Here is a 19,273-nt window from a genome sequence, read left to right as displayed (position 1 = left end):
TTAAATTGAGTGCCCAGTTCAACATGAAAATTTGGTTTAAGGAGAGCCTGGATGCCTTTCTACAAAAATCTAATATTACAAGTTATGGGTAGTCAATTCTATGATGGGATGTTGAGCCTGTGAAGTAGTCTGATAACCATTTGTGGATTCGGGAAGGAATTTTCCCCCTAACATGGGCAATTAGCATCTGCCTTACAGAGTTTTCTTTCCTTTCCTTTGGATCTATATATTAAGATAAATGTTGAACAGGATGGACTTGTGTCATCTTTCAACCTTAAAACTATTAAACTACGTAGCAAAATCTCATACCTGAGAGAAAGAGCAGAACTGCAGCAGATAAAACAGGATTTATCAAAACTATAGCAAAAAGCCCAAGGAGTGACACACCTCTGCAATCAGGATCTCTGATGCTAAATTATGCTTCTCTCAGCTCAGAGGGACCGGCAAAAAATGGTCAGTTTCATTTTTTTTTATAAAGTATGAAAGATTTGCCTGCAGTTCATTTTATTCTCAAAGAGAAATTACACTTATACAAACGAGTTTAAAAAAAAAAAAATACACTTATACATTCATACAGAAGATATATTGATGTAATCCAAACAGGTGGTGATGTTTACGAGGGACAAGGACAATAGTGATGAGCGAGCATGCTCAGAAAAGCTGTTATCCGATCACGCTCGGGTCCTAATTGAGTATTTTCTGCCTGCTCAAAAAAAAAATGCTCAAGTCGCCGAAGCTGGATGACAGCCGCAACACATGCAGGAATTACTTGTTTGCCAGACATGCAGCAGTGGTGACTCAAGCATTTTTTCCTAGCACTCGACTAGGACACCATTGTGATCGGATAACACCATACCCGAGCACGCTTGTTCATCCCTAAAGGACAAGTAAAGTACATACAATAAAGAAAATACAGCAATAGAGTATGAAATTAGGCTTAAACAGGGTCTGCATAAGTCTATGCTGCCCTATATAATGTCTACATATTGCGCCGTTTGGCTACTTAGCGGTATCAAGGAATGCAGTGCTCGCATATAGTCCGTTGCATTTACCAAGTAGCGTTCCTCTCACTTCTCAACTCCCCCCTTACCAGTGTTTGATGGCTGACTGCTGTATATTCAGATATAAATGTCTTAAATTCTTAAATTACAAAGTAATTTTATTTGAAATTAAAGGGAATGTGTCAGCAGGATTTCACACCCTAGAACATTTATAGGTGTTGCATACACACACCAGGGGGTATCATATACTGACTGACTATTAGACCTCAACTGACCAAAAGTCTGTATTTGGAATTGTCCTTTCTTGCATAGAATGGGATGAATTTGTTAACCGGTGATAAATTATAGTACATTAGGTAAACTTTAACTGTATTTCCATATAGCATAGTAGGTGTAAGAATATAAATAACATTAATATGATAAACCAGTACCAAAAACATGTAGGTGCTTGACAGGTACTTGGGGTGCTTAACAAAATCAAGCATGTAGTTGGCCACTGTGGTGTTTTATTAATGCTTTCAACTAGAAATGTGTATAACTGTTTCTTGGCAAAATTAGCATATTCTTTACTTGTTGTAGGACAGCGTGATTGTATTTTATCAATTTATCATTCACTATACCAGCATTATGTGTTATATTTCCAAAGGCCACTTACCTTTTATACAGAAGGATTGCTATTACAATACAGATGATGAACACAACAGCCAGAACCGGTCCAACCACCCAAATCAAGCCTTCTTCTTCATCTGTCATTGGTTGTGGATCAAGCTCCATTGATACTACTGGATCTGAATAAGGGCTTGTGGCATACATTGTCTGTATATAAAGAGAGATGGGATTAGACATGTGTGCAAAGCTTATCACTGTAGATCAGGCATTGACGACACCAGGTCATCTTTGCCAAACATTAACAACAATGGGAGAAGGATACGTAATAATTTACAATAAAATAAAAATCATCCCATAACTAGAGTGTATCAGATTTGCTGACATGTTTTAGTAGATGCTTGCATGATGCTGTCCAGCCTACAATGTGTAGGGACAGCCCCTTGATTTAGGGGATGATAAATATCAGTGATAAACAATACAAGATGGAATAACAGATGAACCCCTAAATGTAGTGTCCTTTAAACAGTAATAATCTGCAATTATTATTAAAACAAATAAAAAAAAAATAATTTCCAAGCAGTGTCGATCTGGGGTGTCAGGAGCCCACCAGTAACGTTGACTTTTGAGTTTTATTGTTTAGCTACATGCAAACACGTGCGTTACCCCCTATTCCTAAATGTACGTGTTTCTACGTGTTTCTAATGGCTTGTTTGTCAAATGAATAATGAGATACTGCCTTTATCTGTAGATTATGAATGAAATATTCCCACTACTGCTCTAATTGAAGGGTGGGTGGGCAATCCTGCACAGGGGCCCACTGGGAAATTCACCAATTCTCCTGTGAGCAAGTCCAAACCTGTGTGAGGGACCACATCTTTTAATTGGGATTCAGATTTAGGCTCCACATTCTAAAAAGATTTTATTAAATGGATGGGAGGTTTTTTTTTATTATGATAGGTAAGAAAAATTGGGCACGCTCAGCTTAGGAAAAAGGTGCCTCCTTTATATGTATGGTCAATACAAGTTGGTACATGATTTATTCCATCAAAGAACTGAACGACCACCAAATTCATCAGACTTACGTTGACCGAACCCACAGATATCAGGGAAATCGGTCATTAGTCGTATGTATGTGTGTGCCTTCCGACTCTTCCCCTACAGATGATGTCCAGAAGAAAAGGATCCAGCATGTAGGAAGTCGGACTGATGATCCTTTTGTTCTTGTTGAGATAAGCAGCCGCCAGAGAAGTCTGGCAGTGGCTTTCTACTAAAAACAAAATGATTGGCAGAGCTAGGTGATCCTTTGTATGGACGAGCCGTGAGAAATAGCTATTAGCCAAAAAATCAGGCGAAACATCGTTTAGCCGACAGCTATCTATTGTGTATGGGAGGGGGGCCTTTGCAAAGATACGGAACATTTATTAAATGTGGAGGTAAGGTGATTCTGACATTTAAACAGTAAAGAGTTCTTTACAGTTAGAGTAGTCAGACTGTGATTTGCCCTAGTATAAGAGGTAGGAAATCCAAATACTAAATCTGCATTTAAAAGAGGTCTGGATGCTTATTTCATACCAAATGGTAATGTGGATCCTACAAATCTTGCAACGGATAATGTATAATTGATCTAGAAAGGTGATGAACCTGTGTCATAACCAAATTCATAGCGATAGGTATCCTGAAGGACATTTTCCAACACCCCAACACTTTCAGGGTATTACTTATTTTCTGTCATCCTTACTATTCGGTGCTAAATAAGACGCAGCTGTATATACATTGCATTTCTATGCATATCATTAAAGTAACAGCTCATTACGACTGGATATGCTGATGATTTCCAACAGATGATATTTCGAAGAAATGCTGTTTACCGTACATTATATGCTAATAAAAAAGGTCAAATCAAATATCTGTGTTTTGCTCCAATAATTTAGATTGTAATAAACAGTGATTTTTTTCTTCCCAGAAAGCTGTAATTTGCTTATATATTAGCTATAAATTGGCAGAATAGAACGTTCTGTGCATGTCCCTTATCATGGGGCTGAAATGATGTTTGCAGTAAAAGCTATTTATTCATGCAATCCCCAGACAAAGCAGGAACCTTTCATTTTCCACAGGCATTTTAAAATATATAACTGCTGGAAAGTTCATGCCTCAGTACTTTCTGTAATAATCTCCGAGAGGAAGGTCTATCAATTGCGGAGCATCTCTGAGCAGGAAATGCAGAAATTGCTACCACTTTTCACTCTAGCAGGAGTCAACCGGTATCAGATATTATTCAATAAATTGCTAATTATGTGCATGGCTACTACAAGGGGAAGAATTAGAAACTTAATGCAAGTCAAAGTAATTAGAAATAACACATGCTTTAATCCAGAGAGTATGTGATGGACTAATGATACATTATGTACAAGGCACAGAAATGACCAGATACGTACAAATATCACGGTAAATGTAATAACAATGAGATTATTTGGGAAGACACCAATTTGCATTTGCTAATATAATATTTATATTACCCTATTTTTACTTATTCCTTATCTCATTTTTAGGTTGGTAAAAAAAACATGATTGGACGCTTTCCCAATGTCAATAGTTTTGGAAAAATGAAGTGTGAATACTTATCACAGGTAAATTGGCACTCGTGCAAGACAAAGGCATAAAATAAGGATATATCACTGAAAGTACTCTTAGTTTAAAAAAATGAAGACCACACACCACTTAAAGGGAATCTGTCACCCCTTTTTTGAGATATCATATAATGATATTATTCAATTGTGTGTCACATAAGGATTCTCTTAGTACTTTTGCTTCCCCCTGACCCCGCACCTTTCACGCATAAATACCTTTTTTATATCGGTTCAGATGTATGTAAACTGCTGCTGTCCGGTCCGCTGGGCGGGGCTTATTCACCTGCTCCCCCCTCCCTGTCTTGCTCTACGCATTTCTTCTTTTGTAGAGCAAGACAGGGAGGGGGGGAGCAGTTGAATAAGCCCCGCCCAGCGGACCGGACCGTGGCAGTTTACATACATCTGAACCGATATAAAAAAGGTATTTATGCATGAAAGGTGCGTTGTCAGGGGGAAGCAAAAGTACTAAGAGAATCCTTATGTGACACACAATTGAATAATATCATTATATGATATCTCAAAAAAGGGGTGACAGATTCCCTTTAAGAAAAAATTAGAAAATGCGATTTAATAGCCCATTGGGGCTCTGCGTTGGTTCGGTTGAAATGAAAACCTTTTCCAAGCCTACACATAGCTGTGCCCATATCCACGAATAGGGTGTTTCGACTAGTGAAGGTCCGCAATGTAGGAACAAAGGGCGGAGAAGTCAGAAGAGATTATCAATGGTCCTCCTGTATGGATCCTCCAGTAAGTATCCTCCTGTATGTTTCTGAGACTCTTTGATCACATTATATTTTACTCTTTGAAGGCAAAAATGAGCAAAAAACAGCAATTCTATATCCTATTAGATTTTCTAAAAGGGAATCTGACAATAGTTTTTGGCTTCCCCCTTTGACACCAATGTGATGTATTGGCAAATACTCTGATTCCATTTACGGTGTGTGTCACTTAACTGGTTGCTGTGGTTCTGAATAAAAAATATTTTATCTGGGGCATGATCAAAACATTCTGAATGCTGAGTTCACACCACTGATTGCTGTGTATACTGTGCATAGGCAGAATGCTGCCAATCAGTAATGGAAGCATGATTGGACTACTTGGCTAATGATTATCTCCTGCTGATAAAACAATTATTTTCTAAAAGCACACAACCCAGTAAGTGATAGATGACTGGAATCAGGGCCTTTGTCTCTACATTATGCAGTCCATCAAATAAGGTAGCAAAGACCTGGTGACAGACACCCTTTAAACACCATTAAGAGATAAAGGGAACCTGTCATGTAATTTTTCTGTATGAAAAAGCCCCCAATGTGTTGTTAGTGATGCAATATGCATCACTAACATATTTTTCCTAAAGAAAAGGTCCCGGTATATAGCATATAAAAACAGTTTTTATCCTTAGGTGATCGCATCACATACCTTCTGTTTCAGATATAGGGGTGGCACTTTGTAACGTTTCGGGTTGGCGCTTTGTAATGGTTCAGTCACGGTCAGTCAGGGTCCTATTTTAATTACTTACACCTACCGCATTGTAATTGATTGCTATGACTGGCTCAACTTCACGGCAATCACCTAACAAATCCCGCTCATGCACACCAGCCTTCCGCTCCCCGAGTATGCGCACTGACTCTGGGGGGTACAGCCCCAGATTCATGTCAGATGTGCGCATGCACTCTGGGGGGTACAGCCCCAGATTCATGTCAGATGTGCGCATGCTACAGAGCCGCTGTGAGTCAGTACTAATGTACATATATGACGTCTTGTGAATGACATCGGCTCCGGAGCATGTGTATATCTGATATGATTTAATAAACTCATCAAATGGTTACAGTATAAAAAATTAATAGCTACCAAACTATTTCCAATTTTTAAATTTTTTCAAAAATTCTAATTCATAGATTTGGCTTACTATTTGATGTATCACCCTAAGATTCATTTCATTAACATCAATATTTCAGCATAACCTTGATCCAACTCACCAGTTCAGTGTGCTCGATAATCGCCAGAACAAAGAACACATATTCTTGTCCATTTTGCAGTTGCTTGTTCTCAAAGCCACCATAATTTTTCTGATCTCCTAGTGTAAACTCCGTTGGAAGAACATCAAAGTGAGCTGCGATGTAAGGTTTTGATTCAACTTCCCTCCTAAACCGAATACTTCTTCGCTTCCTTGAAATATCCTTCAAGAGCTGAAAGGAATGATAAAATATTATTTTTTTTTTCTAAACGTCTATTTATATAAATTGCTCTATAAATGGTAAAGGTAAAATCTACGCTAGCTTCTAGTAAAGAGCGGTCTTTTATTTTACATAAAGGTTTTTAAGTTTTACATGCTTCTGAGCCATTTCTTGGCAATGTATTTTAAAACACAAAAAAGTGAGACATTCAAGTAAAGATGAGATATCAATTCTGAGAAACAAAAAGTGGAGATGAAATAAAATTGCAAGACTTTTCTGAAATACATGTCATCAGCAAATCAGATGATTTCCCTTACTATTACAGTGACACAGGCCTTACTTTCATCTTACCAGAGTGAGCTCCAAATCTGGCGAGATTCTCTTCTCTGGAGAGTATAAACTGAGAGAGCGTTACTAACCCTAACTGACTATATAGAGCATAGGTGCCTGAGCTAGGTTGTTAGTTTGCCTTGCATGCTTGCTAGTTGTCAGGTTCAATAGGTCCGCCCATCTGCTTGTCTACCCTGTACCTGTCTGCTCGTACCTGTCTGTGCTCTTCTATCCATCAGCCAGCCATATCGCACCTGCCAGAGCCCATCTCACTAACACCTGGTCCAGCCCGTACCTGCCAGTGCTTTTCTGTCCCTCAGCCGGTCCCATCTGCACCCGTGGTTCCAGTGTCCCTACAGTGCCTGCCTGCATTCTTCATCACTTCTTTGGGTCATAGCAGCCTCCCCGCTCTAGGGGGTCAGCTGCCAGCCTCTGTAGCATCTGGTGGCACCTCCTTGTCCCTCCTTGGGTCGCAGTTTTCACCTGCTGCCACTTATCAGAGTTCGAATCCTGTGCTAAGATATGGTCAGGATTTAAACTTCAAACAGAGGCTGGACAGACATCTGTCCGAGATGGCTTAGTGAGTCCTGCAATGAGCAGGGGGTTGGACACGATGACCCTTGAGGTCCCTTCCATCTCTAACAATTTATGATTGTTGAAGGCCATATTGTGCAGGTGTCTCTGAACAGCAGAACAATGTACAACAACTCGGGAGTCTGCAAATCTTTCTAAATGTCTTTTGCAGTCAAGTGGGGGTTCTGATTTGCCTCTCTAGCAATACTACTAGCAGCTCTCACTGAAATTTCGCATGGTCTTCCAGACTTTATCTTGACCTCCACTGTTACTGTTAACTGCCATTTCTCAATTACATTTTGAGCTGAGGAAAGGGCAACTTGAAATCGCTTTGCTATCTTTTTATAGTCTTCTCCTGCTTTGTGGGCCTGCACCATTTTCATTTCCAGAGTGCTAGGCAGCTGCTTAGAAGAACGCATGACTGCTGTTTTTTGACACAAGGTTAGAGGAGACTGGGTTTTTATAAAGCTGGGAAATTTGCATCCCCTGGCCATTCCTAACATTGATAGTGAACAATATATATTAGAAGGTGACGGTGTGCTCACTGCTCCAGTCTGGTGCTCAGAGGAAAAATTAGAACATATTATAGAAAAAACCTCGGCACACAGTATTGCATGAATCCAATATTTATTCTTCTAGAAAAACACGTATCGTTGGACCAAGATAATACAGACAAAAAATATCGACGTTTCGGCTATTCAGCCTTTCTCAAGATTTTATCTGCATAAACAGAGGTCCACATATATTACGATTAAGAATCCCTTCACAATCAATTCATATGGGTGATCAGTGAAAAAATCCTTCACCAAAGTGTCCGTCCTTGAGGCAAAACAGCAGACGCCAGTATGAGTTGCAGCTCGTCTGTATTATCTTGGTCCAACGATACGTGTTTTTCTGGAAAAATAAATATTGGATTCATGCAATACTGTGTGCCAAGGTTTTTTCTATTATAAATTGATAGTGAACAAGCCATAGCCCTAACAGGCTAATTAAGGTCTGAAATCTTGGTCAAAGTTATCTGAGCACACAAATCTCCAACGGTGCCCAATCTTTTGCATCGACCCATTTGACTTTTTTGCCATTTTTAAAAATTAAATTTTTATATATTTACATATACTGTATATACCTGTATATATATATATATATATATATATATATATATATAATAATAAATTTTATTTCTATAGCGCCGACATATTCCGCAGCACTTTACATTTCATTATATATATATAGCCTAAAATACAAAGAAAATTTGTCATTTTTAACTCTAGGCCTTTTAGAGATCATTTCATATTCAACTTGCTTAACTATTCACAACAGCAGTAAATTTGACCAGGGCTGCACAAGCTCTTACATGCTACTGTAAGTATTGATTCACCTAGTTTACTAATAAATGTGCCAAAAGAGCAGTGCAAACATGGTAAATGAATTCACAAATGGATTTCAAAGTTGCACAAATCAGAAGAACGGAAAACAGAAAAAAAAATTCTTCTCCACCACAGCCAGAAGTCTTGTCCTTCTGTATTATACACCCCCAAAAAAGAGATAGATACAGTTGCTTCTAAAGGTTTAATCTGTAAATGGAGGAATTGGCTGCTTCAAAAGGGTTGATCTAACAGAGGAACATATAAGTTGCTGTTAGGAATGGCGGAACGCACTAAATAAAAATAATAATAAAGTGCGTTCGCCGCTCGGGGTCCACCGTGCAGTAGATGATATGACTGCTGCTAAGTGGTGGTAGGCAAGCAATATGGCGGAAATGCGCACGTGGGTTAAACGTCACCCAGGTGCGCAGAGCAATCTCTGTTAAGTCATAGAGGTGCCAACAAAGACAAATACAATAAGGCTGAGCCTGTTGGAGTCACAGTACTCAGAGTAAATGCACACACGGTATCTGGTCACAGGAGCAGAGCCAAAGACAGCGGAACTGCGTCCGTCTAGACGTACCGTGCGTGCGACGTCGCAACTGTGGACGCCAAGGAGGGCTGCAACTGCAGCACAGCGTAGGACACTGCCGCTAGACTACAAAGCTAGTACGCAAGCGCAATGTCGGACGCTAGCAACTGTGGATGATGTAGTATTGGCGCGCTGGTGCTGATTCTAAGCTTAGTCCCTGTCCACATAAGTAATATCAGAGGGAAGGGGTTTCAAATGAGTCATTCACCAGAATCATACATTCATCATCATTTACACAGTAGCAACTAGAGACTATACTAGCGCATGGCGGAACGGCCATGAGCGCTTTTTATAGCAGCCGGGACCTTCCGGAAGCTTCCAGATCTCCGAGATGGACCAATGAGATCTGGAGCAAGACCTGAGCACATGACTCCTGATCTCTAATGGGAAATCGTCTCATGAGCATGCTCAGGAGGACGACAGAGGGACTTAGCCCCTGGAGAGATTTGCTGCAAGGCAATCTCCTCTGCTGTAGATAAGCAGCAAGAGACCACAGAATGTAAGGGTCTGGATTCCTGCAGAGCAGACGCAGAAACCTGACGCCTAACAGTTGCTTGTAAAGTAGAAGAAGGAGAAGCTGCATTATCTTTTACCCCTGTAGCCTCTTTCTCCTGCTGCTCCATAATTTACAAGAATCCATCTTAAACTATCTTCTATATGACTACATGCTGCATAAATACAGCAACACAGATCTCTCCTGTGTGGTACATGCTGAAAACAGTCTCCCCTTACACGGTGGTATTTCCCAGCTAAAAGGTAGGAAGTCTCACACAGAAGTACAAATAGTTATACAGTAGATAGCCCTGACTTCAGCCTCCCTCTCTCAAAGTATCAGAGTTTTAATAACTAAATTAGAAAGTAAAATATTTACTTTTGCTATTTATATATATTTGATCATGTATTTAATTTTAACATCTTTTACCTTATAGAGTTTCCCAGGAGGTGATACATTTTCTTTAAGAATTGCTATGTGTGTGGAATAGTTACACTCCTGAGCTTAACCCTCCCACATGCCTTTCAGCAAGATTGTAAATGAAACAGCCCCCCCCCGAGGAAGCCCACGCAAAACGCGCGTCGGGGCTGCATTCTGGACACACTCTGACAGCAACCTGGGTAAGATTAGCATACTGTTATGGGTTAGTCCTTTATACTTTAAACACATACTCTCTATGTATTGAGGACCCCTGTTACTACTATTGCACTTTATTTGCACTCCGCACTTTGTAAATCATTTATATCACACAGTCAGATGCCCCTATGCTTTGAATACACTTGTGTGTTACATAGTATTTATGGAGGGAGGTTTCTCTTCATTAGGAGTACATTTTGTGCTATATGTGTGAGGTGCTTATTATTTGATTTTTTTTGCTAATTAACCCCTTCTGTGATTTCAGTGGATGTTGTCCATCATGCATGAGCTCTGGATGTACCATGTCTCTTGTCTGTACATTAGTGTATGTTAATAAATAAATTTGCAATAAATTATTTAGATTTTATATAACCTATTTTGGACTTTTACTCCATGGGTTATTTGTAGGATTTAAGATTGTAAATGGGTCTAGTAGAACAAAGAAGACAACAAACAAGCCGTAGTCATTCTTAAACCAAATACACAAATTACGTTCGTCCACTTTGCAAACAGATGTAAGCCTTATCTGCCATTTAAATGAACACGATCTCATTCTCTAAAAGGCTCACGTTTTTTCCAAAAATCACTTGTGAACACTGGCACACTGAATAGCATTGGTCAGAGGGCTGTTTGAGGCATGAAACAAAGCCAATAAGCGAGAAGCCTTGCGGAAAAGAGATACAAAGGCGCGAAAGCGCACAGCTGCCTTGTCACAGTTTTTATAACATTTATGGCAGGATGAGATACGTGTGGCCTGCTGCAGCAGTGGAATATGCACTCAAATTCAATCTACTTGCAAATATTTTAGTGATTTCTATAACCCTTCACTCGACCATTTGCAAATATTATCTCTTTCACAATATATTTAAATTAGTTTAATGATTATTCTCCGCCATCGTATCAATAATGCATTGAAATGTAAGTGCTGAAGAGGCTAATAGAGGGTCACAGAATTGGTCTCTAGGTAAATCAGCCACAATGAGCGGATTTCCATGATGAAAACAGTGAAATGAATGGCCACATAACTCAGAACACTATCGAAGACAACGACGGAGGGGAGAAAAAAAAAGAAGAGATTATTTAGAAGAAAAGCAGCAATATTTTCCCTTTCACAAGACATTTTATGTGGTGAATGCAGTTCTGGGTTCTGGGAGATATATGAAGGTCTTTGGTCCTTTATCAGGAATCATTTTCATTTTCCAGTCAATGCATATCTTATTTCCTCCACCATTAATTCTACAATGAGGCCTCAACTCTTCATTATACTGGTACAAAGTGGGAAGCAACCCATTCTGACCCAAAAAATTCTGAATTAATAAATGTTCTTTATCAAACTATTACACACATTAACGCACCACAAAGTACAGGATGATTAAAATGGCACTTTGTTATGGCAACCGGCTCCACATAGCCAGGCAATGTAATCTGAAGAAAGTTCAATGTCACCCATTCTTTTATCCTTTGAAACTTTGCATTGTGCTACAATATTTCAAGGTTACAGCTAAGTCTTATGCTTACAATGGCCCTCATATATCTCTATGCTTCTAAATGTTGCTGTGTAAGTATTAAAATCTTATGCATTTCTTTCTTCTTCTAAACACTATGTACTACATACACATGCATTATAATTTAATAAATACTCCAGCTGTGTGATGTATTAGCCCAACACATGAATTGTGTTACAGTATGGGGTCAACATCAATACTTTAAGGTAGCGCTTGTTATTCGGGTTGGGGATACTCGCTCTGCAGCCTAATAACCAGGTCCGGCACGGGTTTCTCATAAAAACGTCAACATAGTCCATGCGGTTTATTCGTCATCATAAACCAAAACAGTATGCAACAGTCTTACAGCAGACAACAGGGTATCTTCATAGTGGAGCCCTGCTCCCCTTAGCCCTCTGGTCACACAGGCTGTGCTTCATCCAGCCAATAGGCTATACAGTCTCTCAGTTACTCTCCCGTGCCCGGGTTACCTCTTAGCTGCTTCATACTGCAGACGTCCGTTCCCTCAAGGGAACTGTCAGACACACGTCGCCATTACACACAGCGTCCACACGTGCTCTCAGGAAGGCAGCCACATCTTCCAGCATGTCGGCCTCACGAGACCTTCCATATGGACCAACCAGGTCAAGGCATTCCCTCATGTGACCTTCCCTGGTCACCTTATATGGTCCGTAACCACGTCCACCGGATCACATGGCTATGACCTCATCGCAGGTCCTACAACCATTCACACACATACACTTTACTATGGGCGTTTTAGACAACCGCCCCTGGGTGGGTTTGTAGGTGGCTGGTTCCACCCGTCTCACCAGCCACCTGAAGGCTTCTCCCTGAGACATTGTACCAGAAACCTCAGTAGTACCTCTGCTGATCAATACATAATCAAGCCTTCATCCCAAGGCCACCCACCTTGGGATACATAACGGTCACCCAGCATCCTACTCCTATTACCACACTGGATATGCCTGTACACCCGTCCTGGGACACCCACACAGCGCCCCCTAGCGGACACAGTGGTCACTGCACCACAATACTGAAAACAATGTCATACATAACATTTTTTGTTCCTGCTGCTCAAATGCCTCGCTGATGTAACACAATGTAATATATTGTCATCCTACAGTAGTTATTTGCCGTCATACATTTATGGCAATAAGAAATTATGTTCTTGTCCAAAAATGTTCCCACTTTCTGAACATTTACATGCCTATGTGACATTTTTATTTTAAGGGAATCGGTCAGTAACATCTACATGTAAGGGTAGTAGCATGTGCTGTAGGTCTCTGAAATGTTAATCCATTGACATCTTTAAATCTTCTATCTGTTGCTGCATTCCCAAGAATTCATAAGAATTCCTGCTTTAATTCATAAACAAATGTAGTATTAAGTATTCTGAGCATGACAGAGCAATTCCTGAGCCTCCAGCCTGGATTTTCTACCTAGCACCAGCCTCTTTGGCTTCATTGATATTAAAAAACCTACAGAAGCTTGTGCTGGGTGGGAAAACAAAAGGCAGTGAATCTTTAGGCTATGTGCCCACGTATGCAGAAAATTTCTGCTTCAAAACCGGACACCTTCCCAGAAAACGCGCTTTTTATTTCAGCGCGTTTTCCGCTCGTTTTTTGCTTAAAAAACGCACATTTTTTATGCTTTTTTCCGCGCGTTTTCTGACTCCTAGAAAATAGCAAAAACGCTGACTTTTCCTCAAAATTAATGAGCATGCTGCGTTTTTGGCCGCTAAGCGTTTTTTGAGCAGAAAAAAATGCATCAATGTGCACAAAAAGTGTGGAATTTATTTAAAATGAATGGGATGCTTCTTTTATGCGTTTTTGAAGCGTTTTGACTGGGACAAACGATTCAAAAATGCTTAAAAAACGCTTACGTGGCCACACAGCCTTAAGTGTTTTATCATGCCCAGATGCTTTAATGCCTCATTTCCATATGAATTAAAAGGCTATTTTTTTGGGGAAATGCAGCCACAGATAGAAGATGGTTGTGAACTCATTTTCTGGTCTGCCTCTGGTTTCTGGTGAGGGAGCTGGTTGTGCTGACAGAGGAGTTGTGAATTCTCTTTCCGGGCTCCCTCTGGTGGTGGCAGGAGGTAATGAAGCTGATCTAATTAACGGAGACCTGCCACCTGATAATGAGAATGAGGATTGGATATCTGGAGTCTCATACTGGATTTAAGACAGCTGACTCCCTATTCCCATGCTGGTGATTTTTTCCTGCCTCCTGAGATCTTAGGTTCCAGTTCAGTTCCTGCCTTCTCAAAGCTAAGTGTTCTCTGCTAATGTTCACATCTGATTTGGTTTGGTCTATTCAGATTTTTGTGTGGTCAGCCAGCCCCGGCTGGGGCTGTGCTGAATTTCCATTCTTATGTCACCGTATGTGCCAGTTTGCTTTTTGTCCCTTATTAGATTGGCCTCTTTTTGCTCTGTTCTCAGAATATGCCAGAGTGCTGATATAGTGGGAGAAGTCTAGTGACTTCAGGGTTTTTTTGCTATCGGAAGTGTTGGACATTTTTGCAGGGTTTTTTGGCGTGATTGCAGACAGTATCTTTCCTTTCCTGTCCTTTCTAGTTAGTGTGGGCCCTGTTGTGAACTCATTTTCTGCTCCACCAGTTGAGAGTTCTCCTTCCGTTCTCCCTCTGGTGGTGACAGGAGGTAGTGAGGTTGGTTTAATTGGTAGTGATCTGCCACCTGATGAGAAGGATAACGATTGGATCTCTGGAGTATCAGACTGGATATAAGACAGCCGACGCCCTAATCTGCTGTTGGTGATTCAGTCTGCTTCTTAGGTCTTGGACTTCAGCTCTGTTCCAGTCTTATCAAGATAAATTTTTTTGCTAATGTTTACACTTGTGTTATGAGCTCATTTTCTGCTCCTCCAGTTGAGAGCTCTCCTTCTGTTCTCCCTCTGGTGGTGACAGGAGGTAGTGAGGTTGGTTTAATTGGTAGTGATCTGCCACCTGATGAGAAGGATAACGATTGGATCTCTGGAGTATCAGACTGGATATAAGACAGCCGACACCCTAATCTGCTGCTGGTGATTCAGTCTGCTTCTCAGGTCTTGGACTTCAGCTCTCTTCCAGTCTTCTTAAGTTAAGTTTGTTTTTTGCTAATGTTCACACTTGCGCTTGTTGGTCAATTCAGTTTCCTGTGTGGTCAGCTTGCCCCTGCTGGGGCTATGCTTAACTTCCACTCCTATTTATCTGTATTTGCCAATTTGCCTTTTTGTCCCTTATTAGGTTGGCCTCTTTTTGCTCTGTTTCAGAATATTTCAGAGTGCTGATATAGTGGGAGAAGTCTAGTGACTTCAGGGTTAATTTTGCTATCAGACGTGTTGGACATTATTTTTGGTAGGGTTTTTTGGCAGATTGCAGACAGTGGCTTTTTTTTCCTGTCCTTTCTAGTTAGTCGGGCCCCATCGTTTGCTCAGCCTATTTTCCAGCCTGTTTGTGTTTTCATCTTGTCTCACCGTCAATACATGTGTGGGGGCTGTCTATTCCTTTGGGGTCTGCTCTGGGGCAGCTTAGATTTCCCCTTTTCTTGCTTTAGGCTTATGTAGTCCTCCGGTTGTGACGAGGCGTCTAGATTCATTGTAGGTACGCTCCACGACTGCTGCTAGTTGTGTGGTTAGGATCAGGGGTCTGCAGTCCACGTAGTTACCAACCTCTCTGGTTTTTCTGTGACTTGGCTTGGTCTTGTTTTCCTCCTCGGTGACCCAATCATAACAGAAGATATAAAGGAGCCCAAGGATTTACATTTCAAATAACAGCATGCCCAAATATTTTTTTACAGTAAAATGATATACTCCATGATATAACATTGAGGGGAGGCATAAAAGAGTGTCTGGCAAATGATGGCACATTGTTGTTTCCAGTTTTTTTCTGCTATGATGGACAGAAAACCACCATGGTTACTTACCGGTAGTCGGTTTTTCCGGAACCCATGACAGCACACCTGAGAGAGGGATCCGCCCCACCAGGACAGGAACCTACTGAGATATAAGGGGCGGCACCTCTCCCCCGCTTCAGTTGGTTACAGAGCATGAGGGGACTTCCCAGTTAGTTACATGTTAATCCAACACCACATCACACAAATGCACCCTACTAATCGTGCACACCCGTACGGTGAAAAGGGGGGGACTATACAGGTGCTGTCATGGGTTCCGGAAAAACCGGCTACCGCTAAGTAATCATGGTGGTTTTCCCTTCACCCATGACAGCACACCTGAGAGATTTTTGGAGACTTCGAAACACCTTAGGGAGGGACCACCGTTTGTAGCACCCTTCTACCAAAGGTTAAGTCAGCCGAGGAGGATAGGTTTAATCTATAGTGCTTAAAGAAGGTTGAAGGTGAGGCCCAGGTAGCGGCCTTACAAATTTGTTCAATCGATACCTCTGCCTTTTCAGCCCAGGAGGTCGCCACGGCTCTGGTGGAATGAGCCTTGATGCCGTCAGGAATCGGAACACCACTACCTGAGTACGCTACACTAATGGCCTCCCTAATCCGTCTGGCAATAGTCCCTTTTGAAACCCCATAGCCTTTCCTGGCACCCTGAAAAGCTACGAATAGGGACTGGGACCTCTTCCACTGGCTAGTGACAGATATATATTCTAGCAGGGCTCTCTTAACGTCCAAATTATGGAATTTTTCCTCCCCTGAGTTCTTTGGATTTTCGCAAAAGGATGGAAGGATAATCTCCTGACCACGATGGAAATCTGATACTACCTTAGGTAGATAAGCGGTGTCTGTTCTTAATATCACCCTGTCCTGAAAAATTTGTGTATAGGGTGGATTCACTGAGAGAGCCTACAAGTCGCTTACTCTACAGGCCGATATAAGGGCCACTAAAATGATCATTTTTAGGGTAAGATATTTTATGGGTAGTTGTTGTAAAGGCTCATATGGTTCTTTTGTAAGGGCCTCTACACTCACTGGCCACTTTATTAGGTACACCTGTCCAACTGTGTGTTAAGACTTAATTTCTAATCAGCCAATCACATGGCGGCAACTCAGTGCATTTAGGCATGTAGACATGGTCAAGACAATCTCCTGCAGTTCAAACCGAGCATCAGTATGGGGAAGAAAGGTGATTTGAGTGCCTTTGAACGTGGCAAGATTGTTGGTGCCAGAAGGGCTGGTCTGAGTATTTCAGAAACTGCTGATCTACTGGGATTTTCACGCACAACCATCTCTAGGGTTTACAGAGAATGGTCCGAAAAAGAAAAAAAATCCAGTGAGCGGCAGTTCTGTGGCCGGAAATGCCTTGTTGATGCCAGAGGTCAGAGGAGAATGGGCAGACTGGTTCGAGCTGATAGAAAGGCAACAGTGACTCAAATTGCCACCCGTTACAACCAAGGTAGGCAGAAGAGCATCTCTGAACGCACAGTGCGTCGAACTTTGAGGCAGATGGGCTACAGCAGCAGAAGACCACACTGGGTACCACTCCTCTCAGCTAAGAACAGGCATCTGATGGCTACTTTCAGCAGGATAATGCGCCATGTCATAAAGCTCGAATCATCTCAGATTGGTTTCTTGAACATGACAATGAGTTCACTGTACTCAAATGGCCTCCTCAGTCACCAGATCTCAATCCAATAGAGCATCTTTGGGATGTGGTGGAACGGGAGATTCGCATCAGGGATGTGCAGCCGACAAATCTGCGCCAACTGTGTGATGCCATCATGTCAATATGGTCCAAAATCTCTGAGGAATGCTTCCAGCACCTTGTTGAATCTCTGCCACGAAGAATTGAGGCAGTTCTGAAGGCAAAAGGGGGTCCAACCCGTTACTAGCATGGTGTACCTAATAAAGTGGCCAGTGAGTGTAGTTCCAGGTTGAAATCCCACGGGGCTATTCTAGGTATTGGGATAGGCCTAGACCTATGGCAGGATTTGATAAATCTGGCTACCCATCTATTTGCTGCCAAGTTGCAGTTATAGAGCGCACCTAGTGCAGATACCTGAACTTTAAGAGTGTTTACCTCTAACCCCATCTGCAATCCTGATTGTAAAAACTCCAAGATGGCACTAATCGGGGGCTCTTGTTCTAATAGCTTACCTAGGTATTGCAGGAATTTATTCCATGTTCTGCCGTAGATATTAGTCGTCACCGGCTTCCTACTCTTTAGCAGGGTGGCCACCAACCCGGGAGAGAACCCTCTATCCATTAGAAGCGACCCTTCAAATTCCACGCCGTCAGATGCAATCCCTTGACCTGAGCGTGGAATATTGGACCTTGAGCTAGTAGGTCCGGGATTTCTGGCAGAAACCATGGATCTGAGAGGGACATCATTCGTAGCAGAGCGAACCAGGGCCTTTTTGGCTAAAATGGGCCTATTAGGATCACCCTGGCTTGATCGTTCCTGATCTTCCTGACTACTGTTGGGATCAGGGCCACGGGGGGAACGCATAGGCCAGTCAGAAGTCCCACGGAATCTGCAATGAGTCCACTGCCCATGGTTTTTCCCTCGGGTTTAGTGAGCAAAACCTCTCTACTTGCCTGCTGTTTTTATTGGCAAAGAGGTCTATCACTGGTTTCCCCCAAAGCTGTGTTATTTTTTGAAAAACGGACCGATTTAGAGCCCATTCTCCTTGCCTCAGAGTATTGCAGCTCCGGAAATCGGCTTCTATATTTTCTGCCCCCTTTATGTGCAAGGCTGTTAGGGAGTGTAGATGTTGTTCCGCTCTGCAAAAAATGTCGCTCGCTGCCTTCATTAGGGAGTGTGATCTTGTACCCACCTGGTGGTTGATGTACGCCACCGTTACTTTATTGTCCGACATGATCCGGACATTGTGACCCCTGAGTAGGGGAATAAAGTGGCTTAGGGCTTTGTTCACTGCCCACAGTTCTCTCAGGTTGGAAGATGCACCCATCTCTTGAGGCCTCCAGGAACCCTGGGCCACATGACCCCTTAGGTGTGCCCCCCACCCCGAGGAGCTCGCGTCTGTCAGTATTATATCGGTCTGTCTGCCCCATGGCATTCCTGAAGCCAAGTTTGTCCTGTCCAGCCACCAGTTGAGAGACTCTCTGACCTCTAAGGAAAGCTCCAATCTTCCTTCTAAACGCCCTCTCCGTGATCTTTGTGCTGACAGAACCTCCCCCTGAAGCTGTCGGGTGTGAAATTGAGACCATCTGACCATCAGAATACAGGCCGTCAGGGTACCTAGTAAAGACATCGCGTTCCTCAATGTCATGTGAGGTTGGTCTCGGGCAGCCAAAGTCACCTTCTCCACCTTCTCTATTTTGGTATCCGGTAGCAGACAAGCTTGCTGCTCTGAATCCAGGATAAATCCTAGGAAGGTCTGCTTTCTTAGGGGCTGTAGTCTCGATTTTTTTAAATTTATCATCCACCCTAGTTC

General features: G+C 41.9%; 1 protein-coding gene across 41 annotated transcripts in view; it reads right to left on the bottom strand.

Annotated features, from left to right (window-relative positions):
- Positions 1-19,273, bottom strand: part of PTPRD (protein tyrosine phosphatase receptor type D) — a 2,878,718-nt gene that overhangs the window by 138,609 nt on the left and 2,720,836 nt on the right. For all 41 annotated transcript variants that reach the window (XM_073572185.1, XM_073572197.1, XM_073572187.1 and 38 more), the window contains 2 exons: positions 6,217-6,426; positions 1,657-1,817 (listed from right to left, as the gene is read on the bottom strand). In XM_073572185.1, coding sequence (XP_073428286.1) covers positions 1,657-1,817; positions 6,217-6,426 — 371 coding nt within the window. The remainder of the gene's footprint in view (positions 1-1,656; positions 1,818-6,216; positions 6,427-19,273) is intronic.

Source organism: Dendrobates tinctorius, unplaced genomic scaffold, assembly GCF_039654945.1.
Source record: "Dendrobates tinctorius isolate UK_male_01 unplaced genomic scaffold, ASM3965494v1 ptg000031l, whole genome shotgun sequence".
In the NCBI taxonomy this organism is placed as follows: domain Eukaryota; kingdom Metazoa; phylum Chordata; class Amphibia; order Anura; family Dendrobatidae; genus Dendrobates; species Dendrobates tinctorius.
This window is presented reverse-complemented; position numbering and strand designations above follow the sequence as displayed.